The sequence below is a fragment of the Grampus griseus genome, assembly GCF_964374135.1.
Source record: "Grampus griseus genome assembly, chromosome: 2".
NCBI classification, from domain to species: domain Eukaryota; kingdom Metazoa; phylum Chordata; class Mammalia; order Artiodactyla; family Delphinidae; genus Grampus; species Grampus griseus.
In genome coordinates, this window is record NC_139018.1 from 22,597,937 (window position 1) to 22,622,553 (window position 24,617).

At 38.0% G+C, this 24,617-nt stretch overlaps 1 protein-coding gene across 1 annotated transcript in view; it reads left to right on the forward strand.

Annotated features, from left to right (window-relative positions):
* Positions 1 to 7,190, forward strand: part of CEP128 (centrosomal protein 128) — a gene marked incomplete at its 3' end in the record, with an annotated part of 415,333 nt that extends 408,143 nt beyond the window's left edge. The window contains exons 22-23 of the mRNA XM_082649309.1: positions 52 to 160; positions 7,063 to 7,190. Of these exons, the coding sequence (XP_082505435.1) occupies positions 52 to 160; positions 7,063 to 7,190 (237 nt within the window). The remainder of the gene's footprint in view (positions 1 to 51; positions 161 to 7,062) is intronic.
* Between the last annotated feature and the right edge of the window lie 17,427 nt (positions 7,191 to 24,617).

Sequence of the window (24,617 nt, forward strand, 5' to 3'; positions counted from 1 at the left end):
GCCTTACATTTTTCAATGATTTGAACTAAAATGCTGTGCTCTCTTTTTTAGGATGACAGAAACTTTGCTGAAGGTTCCCATGCTCATGGGTTAGATCAGTCATCCTCTTGGCAGGATCACAGTTGCTTCCTGTCTAGTCCTCAATTTTCACACTTGCACTGTAAGTAATGATGTCCTGTACCAGCTTTTAAATTGGATTTAAGAAAATGCATCTCATGGAAAGATTAAAGCATAAGGCCAGTACATGATAGTAATATTCATGTTGTAAGTTTGAAAAAATGTTCATTATGAATCATACAAATAATACCCAAGTACATTTATAATATTACCTAACTTACTAAAAATATATGGAATCGCTTCTTTTTAGACCTTACACTTCTCATAAAAACTGAAAATGAATTACCCAAGGTAAAAATCTTAATTAAGCAACTTTTTTTTGGCCTGGAGATTGCTAGTAACTATGGATGAGTGGGTAAGGAAGTTAAATGGTATTGTAATAAAATTCAAGTCATCAAAAAGTAGAAAATCTCTGCATAGAACTGTTCAAAAATATCTAATTTTGTGCAAAGAATAAGGATATGAAAACTATTATCGTCCGATTTCATTCTGTGAATAATACAGTGTAAATATTGATAAAATGTCACACACATTGACAAAGTGTGAGTCTGTTGACCCAGGATACCATCTCCAACCACTTATGCTTCACCTTGTATGTAATGTCCTTAAAGAAGCCTTCAGGACTCAGTTTTAAGTATGGTTTCTGTAATGTGTGCCCACAAAGCATTACAATTTTCCTTTAAAACCTTTCTCATACTAATTATGGAATTATTTGCTATTTGAGTGACATTTTGTTTACTGACTCTTCTCTTCACCGAAGAGTGAACTCCATGATGTTACGATTGATGTCTGTTTTATGCACCACTGTTTCCTCAGCATCCTATATAGAACTTGGCACATAGTAAAGGCTCAATTAATATTAGATGAATGAGTGTATAAGTTTTTTATTTCAAGTCCACTTTTATCCAATCCATTTGGGACTCAAATATTAATAGATTCTTAGTTAGATAACCATTTAGCTCTTCAGTTTTCCATGGACATAGAGTTTGTACATTCAATTTGACAATGCTGTCATTTAAAAAAACTAGGCTGCTATAAAATAAAATATCAAAATTAGCCACAAGGAAGTAGGTCAAATCCAAAAATGATAACTCTCATTTTTGCTGATTTATATTCATAGTCATCAAATAAATATTTACTGTTTTCTGATAAATGGTTTGGCTTCCATTATATCATAATTATTTTATTGCAAAAGCTAAGCATTTTCCCTTTCCTGTCCTAACCATTTTACCAAGTGATTCTATATATTTTCATAAACCCTCTGCTATTCTAATCTGGCAGTCACCCTTCAAATTGGATCATATCTCAGGTTTGGTTACTGTACCTCAGAATGTGATATACACATAGGACAAAATTTTTATTTTTCATATTAAGCAATGGAAAAATTTCCTCAGGTCTGTTTGATGTATGTAAGCATGGAAGAGGAGGAGGGTGGGGACAGAGCACCATCAAACATCATATCCCATCCATTAAGACATTTAAGAGCCTGGAAATAAACAGCACCATGATATGAGCACAGAGGTCATTGTTCTACTGGTATTTAATTTTGCCATTATGACTTTCATAAGGCTCCCTAGAAAGGTACCTAGAAGAAAGTGGTTAGAAGACATTAAGGGGAAAACATGAAATTTTTTAGAATTTTATTTAATACTGTGACAGGCAATAAAAGAAACTGTATTCAGCTTTTCATTCAGTAACATTTCATGACTAGCCCTGGTCATTTCTCTAAGATATAGTACTTATAAGCTGCCATAGGTTTCTACATAAATACACTGGCTCAAAAAAAATAAAGTTAAATAAGAATAGGAAAAAATATCATTGAGAACATAATTTGGATAAGAAAATACTTATTATAGTCTATATTGTACAATCTGACTGAAAATTTAGCTTAGAAAGTAAACCTCTTTATTAATTTATTGATAAATTATTTATTTATTTACACATAGTTTTACTGTTCTTTTTGACAAGTTTGTTTTATGATTTTCCTCCCATACCTACCTCCATGTTTTTAAGGTTACTTTAAAAAGTTTAATCATAGGTACTACTGTTAATCATTTTAAGTGATTTAATAAACTTATTTCTAGAAATAATGTTTATTCTTATTTGCTTTTCTGATGAACCTTGAATTTTTTATATCTTTTTCATGATGTAGTATTTTTGGAAGCGAATTAGAATCATCCTGAATACTTCTCCATTTTTGTAGCACAAACAATTTCAGCTTAGTTATAGAAACTGTCCTGTAATTTTTCTTGAAACTTCAAAATTAAAAAGGCGATCTGTCAAGATCAACAAAGAGAAAAATGGAGCCTACAGTAATTCGATAATACAGGGAATGGAAGATATCTTAAAAATATCATTAATGCCCTCAGAGAAACGAGAAAATAGTACATTTAGTAAAAATATGAGCAAGATGCTATAAAAAAGGAACACAGGATAAGAGGTCTCAGAAATTTAAAATATGAACTAGAAAAGTGGAAAACAAAGTTGAGAAACCTACAAAGTAGAAGATAAGGAAAAAGAAAGAATGGGACAATAGGAGAGAAAAGATAAGATATTCAGAAAATCAATACAAGGAGGACAGTACCTGATTAGTGAGAGTCCTGGGATGAGAGAACAAAGAAAACAGAACAAAGGCCAGAAGCGGGGCGGATGATGAGGGCTCACCCAACAAACAGCTGTTGCACATCTTTTGTGGGAGCACATCCAAGAAAGGGAGGTAAATATTTTCAGTTTTTGTATCTCTGAGAATGGGTTTCTTCCACTCACACTTGACTGAGACTTTGGCTGGCTATAAAATTCTAGGTTAAAAAGGACTTTTCTTCTGAAGTCATTGCACAGTCATCTTCCAAAATCCAGTGTTGCTGTTGAAAAACCTTATGTCTTTTTGTTTTGACTCCCATTCCTTTGACGTGATCCTTTTCACCACCACTGCCCCACCCTCACCCCTGGCCCAGCAACTTTTAGGATTGTCCCTTTAACCCCAGTGAGTTTTGTGATGATATGCCTCCCTGTGGGTCTTGGTTTATTGAGTTTTCTAACTATTTGCTGGGGCAGGGTTGGGGGGGGAGCTTTTCATCTGGACACTCATATTCTTTAGTTCTATCATAGTGAAGGAAGAAAGAAAAGATTCCCTCAGGAGAATCTTTAGGAAATAAACAAACTGATAGATTATTTGATTCATTTGAGTGCTTAGAAAAACTACTAATAGACATATGATTATTATAGGTATAATTGAGCTATTAGAAACAATTGAGAATGGTTATAAAGAGTAAATAAAACAAACAAAAATTAATTTATTAATGAATTTTAATAAATATCAATTAATAACTCCAGGAAAAAATGAGCAAGAAAAGAAACATTGTCATAGTAGACCTATTAGGTTTGTGTGAGCCATATTTACATAGTCATAATAATGTAAATACTATTGACATAACTACAAGTCCAGATGTAACTATATAGGGAGGATGGGATGAGGGAAAGTGGATGGGTGTGGATAAGTCTAAAAATGATAAATCAGAAAATAGCAATATCAGCTTTTTCTTTCAAAAATTGAAGCAAGTACAGAAAATAAAGCTAAAAGGGTTGATTGTGGGCTTCCCTGGTGGATCAGTGGTTGAGAGTCCGCCTGCCGATGCAGGGGACACGGGTTCGTGCCCCGGTCTGGGAAGATCCCACATGCCGTGGAGCGGCTGGGACCGTGAGCCATGGCCACTGAGCCTGTGCATCCGGAGCCTGTGCTCCGCAACGGGAGAGGCCACAACAGTGAGAGGCCAGCGTACCGAAAAAATAAATAAATAAATAAATAAAATAAAGGGTTGATTGCGGTTGAGTCTGGGGAGAAGGAGTGTGGGGCTGGGAGGGATGGGACAAGAGACTGCTGTCTTTCTATGTAGCCCTTTGGTGCTATTTGATATGTGTATGTATGTACGCTTTGGCTAAAAAGAAATCTTACAAAAATAAAACACTACTGAGAAAACCCCAGCTTTTATGTCTGACTAGCGAGTACTGGATTTTCTTAACCTCTGAATGAAGCGTGAAAGCTGGGAGTTGGAGTTTAGAGCAGTTGAGACCTGTGTGGAGACCCGGGGAGTAACTGAGGTGCTGAGGCAGACATGGGTTTATGAGCCCACAGAACAGGCTCCTTCTTACTCAGGTTGGGATTGGTACTGGATGAGGCCCTTTTGTCTATGCTGTTGACGCTAAGGCACTCATTCTGCTGACTTAGGTGCCCTGTCAAAACTGTGACCAAACGAAAGCGTAGAATCACTGACCATGGAAAAAACAAAGGAAATGGGAAAATACTGCATAATTTGTGGTCTCTGAAATGATCCAGCATTAATGAAAGTTTGTTTTAAGTAGTAATTTATGTCAGCTTTGTGTAGTTCAGGTCAATTCAAGAAAAGGTAGATTCCTCCTGCCAGGAAGAAGGGAAGAAATATATAAATTGTAAGTTTATATTACCATTGGAAATAGGAACACAGAAATCCATTATTTAGAGCCGTGATTACTACCAAATTTATCCTGGCTGGCTGGAAGCTATGGCCATGATTCAGGACACTCTTTTAGGAGGCTTGGATTCCATTACCTGCAGCCTGTAGACAGTGGGGGCTTAGTAAGAGAGACTCATAATGCCAGCTTTTGAAACTGTCATTTTTACTTTTTATAAGTAGTGACTGACCACTGGTCTCCATGTATAGCTCCTTTTAGGCTAAAGGAACACAACTCAGGACAGGGCCCTCGCTCCTGGGGCCCGGACCAGACTGGGTTTGAATGAAGTCTGGAGTAAACTGATGACTCCTCGAAATCTCGAGTTCTTTGAGATTCAAATGCTAAATATTTGTGGAGTTGGTATCTATAAACTCAATTTTTAAAATGAATGCAGATTGCAATTTTTCCATAATTCTAACATTGTAGTAAATAATGTTTATTTAAATAAATAAATAATCCCAAAAAGAAAGGACAGTGATTTTTCATGGGGGGGGGAAATGTTATCTGCAGACTACTTCAGGAGCTGGAAGTGAATCTTACGTATTAATTTAACTTGATATTCTTAGAAAAGCAAATCAATGAAAGTTACTAACAAGTACTTTTTTTCACTTCCTTACTTCAGAATATGTCGCTATAAAAAGAAAAGTTAGTATTCTTAATTTGTTTTCTGACGTTCCTGTAGTGGAGGTTTAAGTCCCTCAGATGGGACTTGATCACAGCGAGAACAGCAATGCTCTTCACGTCTGTGTTGTACTTCAGGATCCCCCTGGCCAACTGAATGGACGCTTCATGTGCAGTCTGTCCTCAAACTTGTAAACTAAAGTGCCAAAGATTTATAGCAATAAAAATGTTGGGGGACTGCTGAGGTAAAATATTGTTTCTTGTCCTTTATAGAATTTATTTATTTCATGAAAGCACAGTCTTTCTACCTCTCCATCTTATAGGTTCATTGTATGTGATAGTGCTTTTTTATTTTTTTTTGGTGATTATCTTTTCACTGACCAATTAGGTGCCAGATATTTTTAAATAATTGAGTTCTGATTATTGCGATTTGACAAGGTATGTACTCTATAAATGCTTTCTAGAAAGCAGCTAGAAAATCCCCAGTTGACTATCGTTTTGAAATCCCTTAAAATATATTCACGCGTTCAAACAACATTTACTAAGAGACTATGCACGAGGCTCTGTGTTTGGCTCTGGGGGAATACAGTAGTGACTAAGACAGAAAAGGTCACCTCATCTCATGGAAGAAACAGGTAGTAAGCAATAAACAAGCAAAATGGTGACTGGTGCTATAAAGGTGAAATCATAGAAGGTACCAGGACCAGAACTATATATTAGTGATCAGAAGGTTACAATTGACCTGAAACTTGAATGGCAAGAAGAACCAGCTGAGTTAAAATTGGGTGGGAAGAGTTTTCCTGATAGAGGGAGCAGTAAGTGCAAAGGCCCCAGAGAAGAAAGGGGTATGGTCTTCTAGAGAGATGGAACACTGAAGGAGTGAGAGAGGGAGGGAGGGAGGGAGAGAAGGAGGGAGAGTGAGAATGAGTGAGGGAGAGAGTGATTGGGAGAGAGAGTGGTGGGAGCTGAGGTCCTGGTGGAGCCTTTTCAGACACCATCAGGTGTTTGGATTTTATTCTAATTTCGCTGGGAGGCTGGGGGGGGTGGGGGGAGGGAAGGGTTAATGCAGTAGAGTGACATAATCGGATTTACCTTTTAGAAAGATCATTCTGGTGTGTGGAGAAGGAGGCAAGATGAAAACAGAAAGAGAGGAAATGGTGCCTTGGGCTGGGCTGATGGTTAACGGAGGTGGTGGGAAGCAGAAGGAATCAGGTGAAATGGGTGGTAGGATCCTCAGAACTCACTCTTAAATTGGATGGGTCGAGCAGGCCGGCCAAAGGGAAGAAGGAACAGGGTTTGAGAAACTGGGTGGATGAGTGTGTCATTTTCTAAGATGAAGAGAGCAAGCGATGGGCAGACATCAGAGATTATAAATCAGGTGGGAGTGTTTGACATAGACATTTGGATATAGGCATCTGGAGCTCAGAAGAGAGGGAAGAGGTAGTAGAAAAACAGTAAACCTACATTCCAGATCTAGTCTGTTTCCTTCTGTGTAAAAAAGAGGATTCTATGAAAAGGAGGCCCTTAAGATTTCGCCCTCTAAAATTCTGCTTTAGCAGAATTAATGCTATTAATTAGCATATTAATGCTTTAATATCATTATATACTGAACAAACACACATCTTCCACCCTCACTCTTCAAATCTAAAACAAAATTAAATCCCATGAATGTGTTTTTAAAAACATAGTAAACTATTTTATTCCTACATCGAAGATTTGTTAGTCCATGTAAAGTTTACAGAAAACTAGATCAAATGCAGCGATTACTTACAATTTTGTCAGCCCAGGGATTCTATTCATCTAGGTTTATTTTTCTCTTTTCTCCTACCTTGGCAGCATTTATCCAAAGAACAGTTGCTCCAGATTCACCTTCAATCAAGGAAGATGCCACAAGTTTACTGATGGATGGAACAAGTCCACAGTCCAAAAAGGAGGAATACGAAAGCAAAAACAGCAAAATGTAATGAGTTGCTTTACATGAGTGTTTTATAAATAATAGCACATGTATCCTTGCCACAGTTTGGCCCGGATTATCTAGCAGACGTATCTGTAGCTTCTGCTCTTCAGCATTGCCAACCATTGACTGAAATAACAGTGCAGTCGGTCTTTGTGGATGATATAAGTTAAACCAATCCAAATGATATCAGCTCATGAATGACATGCAACTAACTTATTGGCAACTTATACCAGCAGAGAAAGAATAATATTTTTCACCTTGCATTTTCCTTTTTCAGGTGTCGTCAGTCACATATTTCTGGCCAAAATCTGGATTTATAATTGAGGTGTTTCAAAAATGACTGGCTAAAAAGGAGGAAAATGAGTACCCCTTGAGGCAGAAGTTGCCAGCACTTTAAATTCAGGGAGTGTTTATATACAATTGATTTTATTTTGATGCTTTCTCCCTCATAAATTATCATGTGTTATAACATGTCATGGAGATATGCATATATAATATTAGGCAGTCCACTTTACAAATGCTCAGGATTGTTACATCCATCATCTCAGCAGTCTGCTACTACGTGCAGTATCTTAAAATTTTTTTCCAATCATCCATTTTTTATAGCAATAAAGAATTTACAAATGATATTTGAATTGTAGAGCTCTAAAGAATTCATTCGTAGCACAATTTATTTATTTGTCTTTTTGTGGCCAAATGTCCCACTGTAACCACTCCAGTCATATCCTGGACCGTCTTTGGTTTACTCTGACCAAAATCACAGCACCAAACTCCTGTGTCCATGACATCTACTTGCCAAGAGTTCTAGTATAATTTGGTACTATCTATCTGCTTTCAGCATCTTAGCCTTTCTCGACATCAAAGTGTTTTTAAGAACCTATCCCCTTTACATGCTGATCTACCAGTGGAGAAAGATTTCTATTAAATGCTAAATAAGAGTAAACATCCAGGAACTAAATCCCACTGAGTCATAATGGAAAGATTCTGAACAGAGACAAGGACAATAAAGAGATATCTTTGGAATGTGCATTATATTTTGTGTTTGTTAACATCTACTCGCTTTTTAGATTTCTCATATTTCATGAAGATGCTTCTTTTTCTACTCAAGATACGTTTTCCTAACTTACCACATTTGAATGTGCAGAAGAAATGGCATTCTCCATGAACTCGAACTCAGTGGTCACTACGGAAGACAGAGATATTTTATTTCAAAATTTACCAGTACAATCTACATAACCTCTGATAGTACAGCCTTGCATTTTATCATTTATTCATTCCAAAAACCTTTTACTGAGTTATTACTATAGGCCAGTCATGGTGTTAAGAAGGAAAAAAGAGACATAAGTACAGGTGTGTATGTCCCAAAGTTTGTTTGGCACTAGGAATTACGTGAGAAAGGAGTGATGTGTTCAGGCTGGCTGGAGAAATTCTGGAGTAGACACCACTAAGCAGGTTTGATTTGTTTGTATCTAACCTTAAGACTTGGAGCCATTGATGTGCTAATGAGCACCAGAGGTTTTAGTGGGGGTGGTATCACTCTATGGTAATATCTGGGGTATTGAAAAATTATGTCAGTATTTTTTCCTTGATGTTTTGACCAGTACCATAATATTGATATTTTATCTCCTTGGATCTAAATGACTAACTGGGAAGGAAGTAAGGGAGAAAATTAACAGGTTTTATTTAAATCCTACAGATAATGGTTAGATAGCTTTTCACTTAATGTGTTGGGAAGAACTTCATGTGGTCCATTCTTTTTAATAGAAACTGATCTAAAGCATTATTAGCACATCTGTGGTCATTAAAAAAAAAAATTACATCAGGCCAGTTAGGCCTGAAAAGTGAAGGTAATTCAGATTGTGTACTTGGCAAAGCCTTGAAAACATGTTAGCTGATGATTTTATAACAGAGAGGGATCTTATGAAAGACTGTTTTTAATCTAAAAAAAAATAAAGCATGATATCATATTATTGAAGGCCGCATACTATGGTTGGATGAATAAAGGTGTCTGACTTTAAATATGGAACACACAAGAACTTCAAAGGCAAAGTTAGCTTTTTGTGAGCAACAATTTTGTCAAAATTCCTTGGCCCTCTGTTTATATGGAATTAAATCCAAGGACCTGCCTCCTCTGAGGATTTTTCCTATCTTTTGCAGTCACCATAAGCTTGAGTTGGAAATTAAAAGGAATGCTAAAGAAACACTAATAGCTTGATTTGTACATTTCAAAGCCAGCAACTGTTTTTCCTTTACTCACCCCTTTGGCAAGATAATGTGTGATATCAGCCCCATTGAGTGGTTGGTCAGCCATATTGCTTGTAGCACTAGGACATTGGAAGGGATAAACCTTATTCTTGAAATGATCGTGGTCCAAGACTTAATTTGAAGATTGACCTTTTTGGTTTAATAATTTTGATTCTTCTGGCCACCTTTCTCCCTAAACATACTAAACTTCCATTGAAGTTACTGAAGGCCACAGAGGGGAGAAACACAGCTGGGAGGAATCTGGCTTGATGTTTTTCCCATTGGCTAAGGTCATTATTATTTCCTTGACTAATGTCTGATTTGAAGGCTGGAAACCAGTTGGTTATATAACATCTTATGCCGTTTCCCAGAATCACGAATTTTCCTTCTTGTTATAGTTTACATATTTTTACTAATAAAGAGATAAAATCTATAGCTTAACATAATAGTGCACATAAGGCATTTGGATTTAAAGGTTATGTGGATAAAAAATGCCTACCTACTTAGCTAAGAAAACAATTAAGCCTATTTTTCTTCATTCTCCTCCTTTCAACTGTGGTAAATGCATGAGGCTCAAGTCAGAGTTATGTAAAGCATACTTAGAATCACAGTGTTTATTACATTTTCTCTAATCTGTATTGAATCTTACAGTTAAAAAATAATTGTTTTATGTGGGACTAAATTCTTACATATAATTAGGTGGTATATTTACTTAGCAAACCCTATTTTAGGAAAGGGTAAATATCTCAAATTATTTTACTCAGTATTTGTACCATAAGCCCAGCTACACATCATATGGTGGCCAACGATGTGAATTATCATTGAGGAAGTTATTCCTTTTCCAAGATTCTTATACCCCTCTTCAAACAAACTGGCCCAGTATTTTCTCTCAATTTAAAACAAAACAGAAAATTTGTAATTTTCATGGCCTTCAAATGAGGAAGCTGTCCTCATGAAAGCGTCTGGTTTTCTTGGATCAAAACTAAACCATGGGGCATCCCTGGTGGCGCAGTGGTTGAGAGTCCGCCTGCTGATGCAGGTGACACGAGTTCGTGCACCGGTCCGGGAAGATCCCACATGCCGCGGAGCGGCTGGGTCCGTGAGCCATGGCCGGTGAGCCTGCGCATCCGGAGCCTGTGCTCCGCAATGGGAGAGGCCACAACAGCGAGAGGCCCGCGTACCGCAAAAAAAGAAAAAAACAAAACAAAAAACTAAACCATGAACCTTAAGCTGGAATGTAAATTTGGGAAAGTTTGTATGTAAAGGCATTTCATGCTCTGAAGTATGATATAAAAATAGTTACATCTTTCAACTTTTAAGTTCTCAGATGTTTAGCAGTAAAAACGTATCAGCTTATCCCTATTTGAAAAAAGAAATTTAAACCATGAAAGATTCCGTCTAGTTTCATTTCCGTACAAAACACGACACATCTAGGTTAAGGCTAGGAGAAATGCTTACATCTAGAAGCAGAATTTTAGATTCCAAGTCCCCAAACAAACTTCAGAGAAGTCTCCCTTGCTTTTGATTAATAACAAAGTAAACGAATCTGCTCTGCTCTGGTAAAACCAGCTGAACCTTTAAGTTTTAACCTCATCTGTCCCCATCTTAGCCTCTCCTGCTCTATCCTATGCCCACATCCTACCCAAATCCAAACCCAACCCAAGTCACTCTGAGTGTTTTATCAAGTCAGCCCTTACTGTTGACCTCTGGTGTCTGATACCTCAAAAACCTACAATGAAGCGGCTGGCTGACTGGGGTTTGTAGCACCTTCATGTCTTTCAGAGCCAGCCAATTAAGAAAGGGATTTGAATGTCACGTGTCCTTGACTACTCTCGTGGTTGAAAGCCCAGGAATACTTCTGTGGCTAGGTGTCTTTTCTTCCATAACACAGCTTGACTCTGACGTGGTCCAAAGCCATGAGACAGCTGTGGATGTGAACGTCCCACGTTGCTCTCTGCAGGAGCATATTGGATTTCTAAACATAGCAGCATGTTAGATCCCTTTCAGGAGAATAGTTAAAGCAACATATAATCTGATGACCTCCACCTTTCAAAATGTAAAACCTTATGCTTTTGCGCATATAGGTGGGAATCTGGGGAAAAAAATGCTGCTGTAGTCAAAATACAGCCATACATTTATCACCTGTAATTCTAACAATAACTTGCTATGTTTTAAGGCATTGACATTGCATACTTGCCATTCCCTGGAATGAATGCTCTGTTTTTCTCAAACTGGCAGATGCTGGGCGTTCATGCTCAGACTGTCTTCTATCCCCTCTCCATAGATCCTCACGACTTGACACCCTCTCATTTTTTATTCTTTGGTAAAGCATTTTGACCGGCATTATTTACATAAAAACAAAAATTACTATTTATCCTTAAATACAGGAACTCTGTGTCATCTTAGCTGTATACTCGACTGGAAATAAAAGATCAGAATACTAGCTTGAAGCAGTATTTTTTTAAACAAAAGTAGTGGATATTAAACTACCAACAGTTCAGATGTTATCATTTAAGAGAAAATATCTTATTCTGAGGGAAAGTAGGATAATATTATATGTTCATTTGTCACTAATTGACAGTCTCCTTTAAATCCTGACTTAATGTTTTCTTAAAATCATACCTTTATTTTTTAAGTGTTACGAATCCTCCAGAGCCAGTCCCCAGCAAGGGTCCTTCTGCCCAGTGTTGATCAAGCCAACAGAACAAGACCAAGTTTGGTTGAAGCACAGACAAGCTTTACTCTTTAATCAGAGAATGGAGAGGCGAGAGCTCTAGAGCACGCGATCTCCCGATTGGCCGTGGGCCGGCCCGCTTTATAGGGACCTTGGCAGGGGCGAGGGAGGCGGAGTTGTTGCAAGGCAGGTGCAGCTGCGCTGCTCAGGCCCCAGATCACAGTGCCGGGCGCAGAGTCTCTGCGCACGGCCCGCATCCGCCATCTTGAATCGCAGGGTCGTGAGCAGCCCTTTTCCACACAGTCCGCCGAGCTGAGGTGTCGGGGCAGGCGTTTCTCACGGGGAGCTCTGGTCTGAAACGCCGGATTGGAGGCCTCTGCGAGCAGCACCTTGTGGGTCAGTGGAACTAGACTAAGCACCACGCGGAAAAAAGGTTAGACTTTATTACCCGGATTCTGTTTTTATTTCCTGGGGATTGTTTATGGGCTTTTCCTGTGACAACAGGACACGTCTAATGTTTTAAGTATCAGGTTTTCCATCAAATTAGTTTCCTTTTGTTTTTCCTTACAAATGTTTCAATTTCGAGTCAGGTGGATTTCTGAATCATTTGAAGCCACGGAGAGTTCAACTGGCTTTTAAAAGAAAAAAACTTGGCCAGTAGTGTGAAAATTTGTACTTCGTTATAGTGCACCTCTCTATTCTTTTTTTTTTCCTAAAAAAATCAGTTTTATTCACAGTGTCCCATAAAAAGTTATCAAACTTTAAAGAAAGGCTAAATCCACGTTATATTCTTTGACACATGAGGCAGCCTCTCTTTGTTCTTGACATGCTATATTTCAATTGGAAATATTTTTCCCTCCCACTGTCTCGCATTTCTTTCCCCGGGATCCATAGTCATTTCCTCAAGGACCTTTGGAAGGAGCTTTATGTCCTTGACTTGGGCAAGCCTGTGGACTGGAGTCATGCTCGCTTGTCCTGTGCATGCCTTGCAAGACATCAGGATAATGGCACCATAAAGAGCTAGTGAGATTAACACATGAAACGCTTACGTTTTTTTCTAATGATGTGGGCTGGTCTGTTAACCAGGTACGAAAGGCTTCTCTTGGTAAAACAAGATTGTTTCTCTTCATCCTTGTGTGATGATGCACAGCTATATTTTAAAGCAGTATTTAAATGTATTTCATATATCATAGCCTATTTCTATCACTTTTTTTTACCTTAAAGCCAAAAGAGCAATTCCCAAACTGTGTGTCATGTTGCACATAGGATTTAAAATCTAAATGTCTGGTATATCCCCTTTACAAGACATTGTTTTCCTTTTCAGCTCTTGAAGCCAGCTATTATCAGATCATACTGCGTAACTCTCATTCAGTGGTATCCCTAGGGTAGTGGTAATGCTAGTTTAGATTTTGTTTGCCCGTTATTGCTGAGCCCTTGGTGGAATAAGGGAATGAAGAATGGCAGGCGTTCCGTAAAAGGATATGAACACGGAAGCTGTGTTGTCATCAACAACATACATTTTAAACTGTTTACTTGAAAGAAAAAACTGCGGGAGCGCTCCATTCTTTATCTGATGCAGGGTCCTGGAAAGCAGCATTGTGAGAAGTCCCGTTGAACTTGATGTGCGCTATGAAGTCCTATTTCTGATGAAAGTTACACTATTGCTTAATGTTCTTTATGGACTGCTGGCTGGCAGTTTGGATCAGGTGCAAAGTGGCTTTATTTCAGATATTTTTTGGTCTCAGTGCCCTGTGCTTGTCTGTCATTTTGGATTTTCATTTTATTTATGCTGTCAGCCCACCATGAGTGAAGATATAGGTGTGATTTATGGCTTAGCATCACCCTGAACCTCGAGCTGCCAGTTACCACAAGTCAAGTAGCCATGGCAGCAAAGCCACCATCTAACATGGTGGCTTTGGGGAGGTCAGATAATTAAAAGAAGTTTGGAGAAGGCTAGAGGCTCTTGCCTCTTTTTCTTCTTTTCCCTCTGAGCTGAATAAAAGAGAAGCATCAGTTCTAACGAGGAACTTCCTGCCCAGAGTCACTGGCAGAGCAGCCTCCTCCCAACAGCTGCAAGCTTGAGAGACCTCATGCTGCTGGCCAAGGTTCATTCTGTGCTTTGACTGAGACCACAGCCAGTAAAGCCAGTGTGTACCGTGGAAAGAGTTTCCTACTTTTTCCATTGGAGAAGGCTTTTGTGAGGTTAGTTTGACTGTTCCAAATTAACGGTAGTGGTCATTGCTCATTTTTTAATTTTAACTGCATGTAAACCTTCTGATTAGATTCCATTGAGGACAAATCATAGTTTTCTGTGAGGAAGATACATATCCTTTTATTCGGTATTCCTTAAAGCACTGGTTTTCAAAGTGTGGTCCCCAGACCTGCAGTACCAGTGCCCCAACAGCTCCTGAGAGCTTGTTAGAACTACAGGTTCTCCGACCATCTCCAGACCAAGGGATTCAGAAACCCTGGGGATGGGGCCAGCAATCTGTGCTCTAACAAGTCTTCTAGGTGATTCTGGTGAATGCTGGAGTTCAAGAGCCATGCCTTAAAGGTTCATTTGATTATAGCCTTCTCTGAGTTTTAGTCTCTATCCCAAAACCAAAAAAAAAAAAAAAAAAGATTCTTTTCCAGGTGTTGTGCAAGGGTTATTTGGTTTCTAATAATATATATTCTCCCAGGTATCCAAACTATGACTCCAGGCCTGAGGGTCACCCAGGTTAAGGACATAAAGCAGCTTCCAAACATGCTTGATTTACTATTAGAGGTCACTTCTCCACCTGCTTCTCCTAGCAGGCTTCCATTAACCAGAACCCTTCAACCATTCACCAAGATTGTTATGAAGGCATCCAGCTAAATCAGGACCTACAGGTGTAGCTCTTCTCTCTGGTTTGAAGTGCAAGCTAGTATCTGATTATCAAAAGGGTGTGAACTTTGTCAGGGCTGAATTTTTATCCTGTTTCCTTCCCTCCGAGGAACTTGGGAGCAATCCGATTTGGGGCATTAGTTCTGCATGATGATTTCACATGGGATTTCAGTTTTTCCCGTCTGTGCCAGTGGCTCACAGGCATCCACTGTGTTTCAGAGTAACATTTCCAGCCTCTGACACTGTCACCTTAAGAAAGATTTTGATTTAATGACTGTTGAACATTTAAGTCTCTTCCAACTTTTCCTCACTGTCTACAACTGAGATCAGGGATTTATTATGTCATTCCATCTCATTGTCCTCTGATAATTAATGGCCATATATAATTTGTCTTGGCCTTTTACCTTACATCTTGTACCCTCCATTTTGTATCACTGATAATTTGAACTGTTTGAAATTAAGTTGCTTCCTCTTCCCCTTATTTACTTAGGAATGGACTAAGTCAAAAGCTATTCAGAATTTTCCAATTCTAATGTATCTTAACTAAATCTTTTCAGGAACTTCTTTCAGTTTCTGAACACTTGATTTAAGTATTACACTATGCCATACATCAAAGAAAGTGTATTTTTTGGAAGAGTGCTTGTTTCTGGAGCAACTACACTGTGACAGGCCCCTTCAGAGTCTTTGCTAAGGAGCCCCCCACCTCCAGCTAGCCAACTGCAGCAAGAAAAGTACTGAAATGTACAGGTCTTGCATAAATAACAAAACTAAGTAAGTTGAGCAAATAGCATAACCCCTCAACTGTGTTTAAAGTGTCTTCAGTTATTTTATGGTTTGAAATTTGTACCAAGTGGTTATATAGATAATTTTTTATAAAAACAGACTGAATATACAGATGCATTTTATTACACCTGCTGCTATATGCCTTGGAAAATCTTCCCACTGTTTAATGGGGACCTGTGCCAACCACATACTTAGGTTCATAAGTTACTCAGGACTAGTGACCTTCCACCCAAGAAAGCATCATTTCCATTAATTCAATCGTCTATCCATTTTACATCGTTATTAATTAGTGTGAATCTATTATGTCTTGTTTAATTGGCAAAAAAAAGGTCTTCTGTACGTATTACCAATCTTAACCTTGTAATTGTAAAGAATTTAAGTATAATTTCTTCGCTTAGTGCACTGATAAACTTGATTAGCTGGACATGTATGTTTAAATATGATCATACTTCTTAATTCCTGCTTACCAATTAGAATAGTTATACACAGTTTGAAATTGATACAACTAGACTTGCATACTAAACTAGACTTGCATGTGCTAACCTTTCATGCCCCTTTTGCTGATTATTGCTCTTAGAAAAGAGAATGAAACTGAACTTTTGAAAAGTAAGCAAAAAGTTATATATATTCAGATAGTGTCAAATAATACAGGAGGGCAGTACGTAAAAACCCTTACATTACCCTTGATAATCTTTTGAGTGTAAACACTAAAGGTGAAGGATCAGTTTGGACACAGCCATACAACCCCAAAGTGATCCTTCTAATTTTAATATTTTGCTTCTGGGCAACATTTACTTTCCAGAAACAAGGATATTGTGTATATGTGAAAATTTATTATTTGTTGGGCACTACATGAAGCTTTCATTCAAATTGTTAGAATTGTTACTGAAGACAGGCTGAGCTTCTCATAGACAGATCTCATGTGAGAACAATCCATTTCTGGAGCCACAGAGATCCAGATGTCCAACTGAACAGCTGCCATCCTCTGCGGTAACCTCGAGATCACTGCTTTTGAGTTGTGACCATGTGTTATGCATTTCTTATCCTGACGCCCATGATTGAGGTCAGATGTTCTCTACCCTTAATTTTGCCCTTTGGGACTCTATATTTCTCAGTGGGACGTACTGTCACAGACACTGGTACCACAGAGCAGCTAAAGAAAGAACTTTCCCATGTGATGTTCATGCAAGTAGATGTTCAGGCTAAATTTTCATTATCCTTAAATATTTAGTGTTTATTGCTCCTCTCAGAGAGTGATTATAAGTGAACTGGAAACAAAGTAGGCATCTAAAGAAGAAAAACTTAAAATCGTCTGGTGTCTTGTAACTCGGGTGTTATATATTGAAAGCATGGATGTGTAAGGAATCTTCTTTGTCCTTCCACATGTGCGGACAACACATTTGAAACCTACAAACTTTCCTAATATGATATATGCTCATCAAAGTGACAAACACCAGACTAAGATCCATATTTATTTTGGTACTGGTCTCAACACCATAACTTTATACAAATGTTTGATCAATTTTGCAAAAGTAATACTGTTACCAACAGAATTACTTACCTTTTGCTGGTAGCATCATGGGAGCTAATTCCCAAGTTACCCATAACTTGTGTGAAGAGACATTTATTAATATTTGAAATCCAGGTAGGACTTGGGAAGGTCAGACCAAAGTAAATCATCACCAGTTTAATATTTGTAGTGCATTTTTATAATTATGAGCCAAAGGTCTGGCATATAGAAAAATGTGTGTAATAGGAACCAAGAGTTAGGTTTTTATTATAGTTCTGATATCATCATAGATTGGACATCTTCTTAACTCTTTCAATCATTATTGTATTGAGAATCAGAATCTTTGAAATCTATGTAGAAAATTGCTGAATGCAATCAGTGGTACCTAGAAAGCATCTTTAATTGATGATTTATGTATATATGCTCTAAATATAATTACTATATTTCTAAATTACAAGATGCTTCACTAGACAGTAAGCTCTTTAAATAAAGGCATCGTGTTTTATCTAGCACAGTGCATGACATATTTTCAGTCTTCCGAATACATTTGATAACTGAACTAACCACACCTACGCTGTCAACCATCTTTCCCTACTACAGTGAGCAAATGGTGTTTATTAACTGATCTTGATAGCCAGATTTGCAGAGTCTTTCATCACTTAACAAACCAGTTGCCTGATTGTATTCATGAGAATTCAAATCATAGTGTTCTTAGAATTTCCACTTAACGGTTTAAATTATGCCTTCAGTGCCATGATGGCAGGAAAACCACACCAATCAGATAACACCCTTACGTCACCAATATTAATAACTAATTTACTGAGCATGAAATGTGCTGAATTTTCCATAATGGATATCCGTTAAGTTTCTGTGTTATCATTGCATGCACCATCTCTTGTGTTTCTATAAGTGTATAACTGAGGCCTGAGTATGTGTTGCCATGATATTTGTGGATTTTTGTAGAGATTCCTATCATCATCACATAGTTTGCCAGAACTTTTCCACTGGACGGATAATGTAGAACAAAATCCTTGAGATTGTAACGTCAGTCCTTTAAATCCCAAGTTAATTTTGCTGTACGGTACTTTAGGGAAAGTGGAGAGACCCATGTGATGAATTAAGATCAATTGCTCCATGATTGTTGACTTTTCAGTATCATCTGCAGGAAGATGCTTCACCCTTTTCACAATAAGGCAGGTAAATCTTTGCTAGACCTTATAGAGGCCTGCCCATATCCAGCGAATTTGTGGCTAATTGTGGTTTCGTTGCTCATTCAGCCCACCAGCATTCCTTTATTTCAGGATGTTTGGCTTGAGAAACTCAGTTAGTTCATATGACAACTGCTTGTCAGTTAACAGTTTATTTGCTGACCTGGCTAAGTGTCTGCCATAAAAATCACTTAGAATTGTGTACTTCCATCCTTCTTTGTCTTTACCTTTAGTACTTCCTTTCTCTCCACATTGCTATTGCAATCCAAAACCCTTTCTACCAAAGTAATGTTTTGCATATTTTGAAGTTTAGGTCAAAAGTTTGATCTTCCCAAGATCTGGCATTTTTAGCTTTCTTCTTATGTTTGTAATAATGCACCATTGCTGAAGCAATGGATAATGTGCTTTTCATCTGTCTTTTATAACCTGCATTAACAAAGCTTGGCCCTATGATAGAACTGTGTACTATGACATAATTAGATAGTGCAGTTTTTTCAGTATGGCTACCATCACATAGCGTGATGGTTGCCAGCCTAAGAGACAGTACATGCACATGTAAAACGTTGGACTTTACATTACTGAAGATATTATAACTAAGAAAGTGCATATCATGCTGCATGGTTTGGGGCAACACAAGCATTGGAATAGTCAAGAGCTGTGTCCTTCCTTCACCTCTGTAGGAGGATATAAATAGTAGCTCTCATAACCTCAATGACTTTTGTCCTGAAGTCATTTAATATACTGAACATAGGATAAGGTACCGCCAATTAATCAATGACTACCAAAAGCCCAGCACTGTAATGAGTGCTGTGAAATATGCAAGAAAAGTAGAACTCCTGCTGTCACAGCTGTTTGACGTTCAGTAAACATTTGGTGAATGAATGCAGTACAGCAGCAACAACAGAAAGTTAAAGATCTTTTTAATTCCTCTCTGTATAAAGAGCAATACTTTCCATTAAAGGGCTCTTCTACCCAGACAATATTTAATTTTTGTTCTTGTGTTTTTTTTTGTTTTTTTTTTAAATAAATTTATTTATTTATTTTTGGCTGTGTTGGGTCTTCGTTTCTGTGTGCGGGCTTTCTCTAGTTGCGGCGAGCTGGGGCCGCTCTTCATCGCGGTGCGCGGGCCTTTCACTGTCACGGCCTCTCTTGTTGCGGAGCACAGGCTCCAGACGCGCAGGCTCAGTAGTTGTGGCTCACGGGCCTAGTTGCTCTGCAGCATGTGGGATCTTCCCAGACCAGGGCTTGAACCCATGTCCCTTGCACTGGCAGGCAGATTCTCAACCACTGCACCACCAGGGAAGCCCTGTTCTTGTTTGATAAAATACAACAATCCCAGAATTTTAGTCAGTTTTTAAAAAGAAGATTCTAGATCATAGAAGCTTATTTTCACCAGAGAATATTCTCATTATTTATTATATCTTCCAAAATAATTTTAAGAATCACTCTAATATTCTTTTTAGGTTTAAGTGCTAAAGTAGGAGTTGGGGTATTTAAAATGAACTAGAATTTACATGCATCTAAATGGATGGATTTAAAACCATGGTGTCCCAGTTGGCTATCCTGCATGCTGCAAGGGGAGGAGCGTTGGGTCCAGAAGAATCCTGGCTACTTCAGCCACTAATCACCTGTATGACATTGGGCCAGCCATTGCACCTCTTGTGTCTCTTAGGTGTTAACGGAGGAGGTTGGACTAAATGGTCTTCTGGGTCGCTTTCTATCTCTGATGGTCTGTGAGTCTGCTGTTGAAAAACACAATGGCATTCATTCTTCACTGGATTAAAACTGAACAGTGTGTAGGCTGAGTCTCTACCTTGAAGCTAATTCTGACAGATACCAAACCATATTTGGATTATAAACAAACCTTGTCAGTGATCTCTTCAATAATGACATTGTCATAAAATCATTTTACTTGCACAGTCTGCCTTCCTCCTTTTTCCATGTTATATTTGGTTTTAAAATGGTGTAGGATTAGAATCCTACCTCTACCACTGACTTACTAGCTGGGGTAGGTGTGATTTGGGGTAGTTAACATTTCTGAGCTCATTTATCTCATCTGCTCAGTGGAACTAATTGTGTCTCCCTTCAGAAGAACTGTTTAGAGACTTATGTGTAATGGCTCACGAAAAGTGCCAGGCTCAGAACATGGCACACATTGGTTCTCCATAAAAGTTTCTAACTGTTCTTTAACATCTAGGCCTGATCCCCTTAATCTGTAAAATTCTCCAGTGAGCTCAGATTCTTGTCTCCTTTTACTAAACAGCAACAGATCACTCAAACTATACAACAATCAGAGGTGAAAGTATTTGGATTCTATAATTAGCATATTTATTCTGTTAGATTGTATAAATTCATCAAATATTTCTTGAGTGCCAACTCTATGCTGAAATACTTTCCATAGTTTAACTCAAAAGCCTATGAGGTTGGTATTTATCATTTTCATTCAGAAATATATCTCACATGAGGAAATTGAGACACAGAGAGGTTGAATAACTTATTCAAAATCATACATTCATAAGTATGGAGCCCACATTTGAATGCATGTATTTTGTCACTTGGCCACATTTGCAAAGAGCCACTTTAATGATTTTTATTTTAAAATGCAAAATTCAGATGTTTAAAATGCAGAAGAATTAATGGCATTAAGGGGTTTCTTTTTTTCCAGAAAGTCTTTTAAATAGCATTTCTAGGAGAAAAAAAAAGAGAGGCAACAGCTGTCAACTCCACTGACCTTGCTTAAATATTACTAAGGCTTGATAATACATTAGGTTTTGATACATCCTTCCCGCAGCCCAAGAGAGGGGAGAAAGAGCCGTCAGGTGGGGTTAGAGCCTAGGGGACTGAGCAGACTCCATTTTCTGTCTCTATGCTCTAGCCAGTGCCAACCAATTTTTTTAAACTTAAATCCTTGTTTGCTCTAATAAATACAAAATATACTCTGCCTAAAGAAGAGCCTCTACTAATAAAAGTGGCTTCTGGTTCAGTAGGAAAGAAAAATAAAAACAGAGTGGGTGTCAGAAGAAGCCGAGGGGAAGTGTGAAGAGAGGCCGGGGGGAATGGCGAGCTTTTCTCCTGACCATCCTATTCATGTGTGAGTGGAAGTTGGGAGTGAATTTCATGAGAAAATATGGAATTTTGCCACCACATTCTTTCCTCCAGAGCTAATATTCTCATGGGATATTAATATTAAAGCAAGGAAGAAGGCCCTGGTTGAAGAAAATGATTTTCCTTTTTCAGGGGCAGAGTGAAGTTTGAGTGTCAGAAAGTGGTAATGGAATACTAAGCATTTTATCATGAGCAAACAGGAAAACAGAGTACAACCTGTAGGATTCTCTTTGGAAAGTTGAAAAAAGGAACCTAGTAATACCAGCCTAGTCAAGAACCCTTTTCCCTACCTAAAACCCTCTAAGCTTTCCAGGGTGTGTGGGCCTTTTGATCCTCATCATTATTCCAGACTAACTAAGGTCATCAGAATAGAAATCTGGTAAATGTGGATGTTGTGACTGCATCATGCTTTAGATACATAGATAACACATTAGGTGGGAAGGGCATTTATATTTTATGAAGTTCATCATTTCATTATTATGAATTAATCTTTTTATGATTTCGCTGAATCATTCTTTTGGAGCATTCTGAAAGAGCTAAAAAAAAAAAAAGAAAGAAAGCTTTTTTTCAGGCAACTGACTTAATGGATAGCTGCATGTCCAGTTTCAAAAGCTGTTACTTATAGAAGGCCAAAAAATGTTAATATGGCCTTATAACTGTAACATAATTTTTCCAAGGTGGGAAAGGCAATAAATTACAAAATACCACACTAATGGAATATATGGTTTGTAATAAGAGCAGCTGTTATTTCACTAAGGTATATAATGTTTTAAGTCTTGGTTTTCTGTTTTGGAAGTATGTTAATTAGTTCAGTTGTTTTACTTAATTTATTACCATTCTCTGTGTGTTTGTGATTCTTAATTGTATGATGTGATTTATATTCACTGCTTTTATGTGATGGGAATGCCACAATGTGCCTTTGGTATTTTTATGCTTAAAAAATAAAAAAGTGAAATCACGAGGACTGCTCACAAACAGTTGTATATCCTTGACTAGATTCTTTAGCCATGTGTGTGCATAATGGTTTGCATGTGGGCAATTATCTGATCACTTACCGTGGGATAGTTTCCTGAACTGAGCTTCAATTTCAGTTACACTGGATGCAAATGAGCAATACTAAAAGTATAAATAGGCCCCAGAATGAAAACTTTCCTTTTGGAAATGCTAAGCCAGGAGCATATATCAATTAAAAAATGTTTCCATTATATGAGACTTGCCACATATTGGGAAATAAATACCAGAAAGCAGGTGTATTTTAGGACAAACCTATAACTCTTCTGATAATAAAGTAAATCTTCAGATGCTTTGAATATTAAAGACTTGAGGGGTTGCCATTAATTGCATTTTGGGGTTAAATTAGGATGAATGAGAAATGCTTTCTGGCCTCAACTCTTCTAGTTGGAAAACTTTCTGAAATATATGAGTAGATTTTCTTAACCAGCAAGACAGTGAATTTTGTCAATGTATTTTTTTATGATTTAGACCTAGCATGCCACAGGGACATAATTCTAATATTGATCACCATATGTATCGATCATCAATACAATAAATAGGTAGAAATGAAAGAGATGAGACTATCTGTATTGCTGGACTCAAAGTAGCGATAGTCAGTCACCACAGGACTCTTACAGACCAGCCCTGTGAAAATTGCTGAAGGGGGATAAAAATATAATTCTTTGCTGTAGGGGGCATTTTATACATTTTGGGATGTTTAGCAGTAAGCAGTTCTGGCCTCTTTTTATAGGGGCAGAAATAATAACAGACATACTTCCTGTGAGTGTAATAGGAATTCAGAAAAATAACACAGGTCAAGGGAGGTTTTGTAGAGGATGTGGGTTATGAGCAGGATCTTGAAGGATATATAGTGTTGGCATGTCAGGTTAAAGAACTTGATGACTAGGGGGTTACTGCTTTTTAACCAAAAGGAGGTCATTGGTGACCTCGATGAGAAAAAATTCAGTAAGCTACATTACAACTATTGGATGAATCATAAGAAGTTTTAAAGACAAATTCCTCTTCTGACCCAGGCCTGGGCATAGCCTTAATACCCACCACACTGATAGAAGTGGACTTTAGGGGCTATGTGAATTTCTCCCCAATATGATTCACACATGACCTGTACCATTCAGTGAGTTATTTCTCCTCCACTTTTTTCCTGGTTCTTCTTTCTTCTCCTCCTCCTCCTCTTCCTTTATCTCTTGCTTGCATTCTGTTTCTTAATTTTTCTTTTTCTTCCACCTCCTCTTTCCCTTAGGTTAGGCTAATAGAGGTCTGTGAGAAGAGAATCCACAGTCATGACAAGTATATTCGTTTCCTGTTGTTGCTGAAACAAATTACCACAAACCAGTGGCTTAAAACAACAGAAATGTGTTGTCTCACAGTTCTTGAAGCCAGAAGTCCAAAATCCTTTTCACTGGACAGTAATCAAGGGCTGCACTTGCTTCAGAGGCTCAAAGGGAGAATCCATTCCTTGACCCTTCCAAGTTCTGGAGGCTGCCAGCATTCCTTGGCTTGTGGCCACATCCTTCCAATCTCTGTCTCATGGTCACATGACCTTCTCCTCTTCCCAGTGTATCAGATCCTTCTCTGCCTTTCTTTTATAAGAACACTCATCTATGGAAATGAAAACGCTAGTTTGAAAAGATATATTCACCTCAATGTTCATAACAGCATTATTTACAATAGCCAAGATATGGAACCAACATAAGTATCCATCAACAAATGAATGGATAAAGAAGATGTGAGATAGATATATAATGGAATATTATTCAGCCATAAAAAAGAATGAAATTCTGCCATTTGCAACAATGTGGGTAGACCTAGGGAGTATTAGTCTTAGTGAAATAAGTCAGGCAGAAAAAGAAAAAGACAGATACTCTGTTATCACTTATATGTGGAATCCAAAAAGTAAAACAAAGGTGTAAAACAAAACAGAAGAGAAACGGACTCACAGATACAGAGAACAAACTAGTGGTTACCAGTGGGGAGAGGGAGGAGGGGAGGGGCAAAATGGGGTTAGGGGATTAAGAGATACAAACTACTAT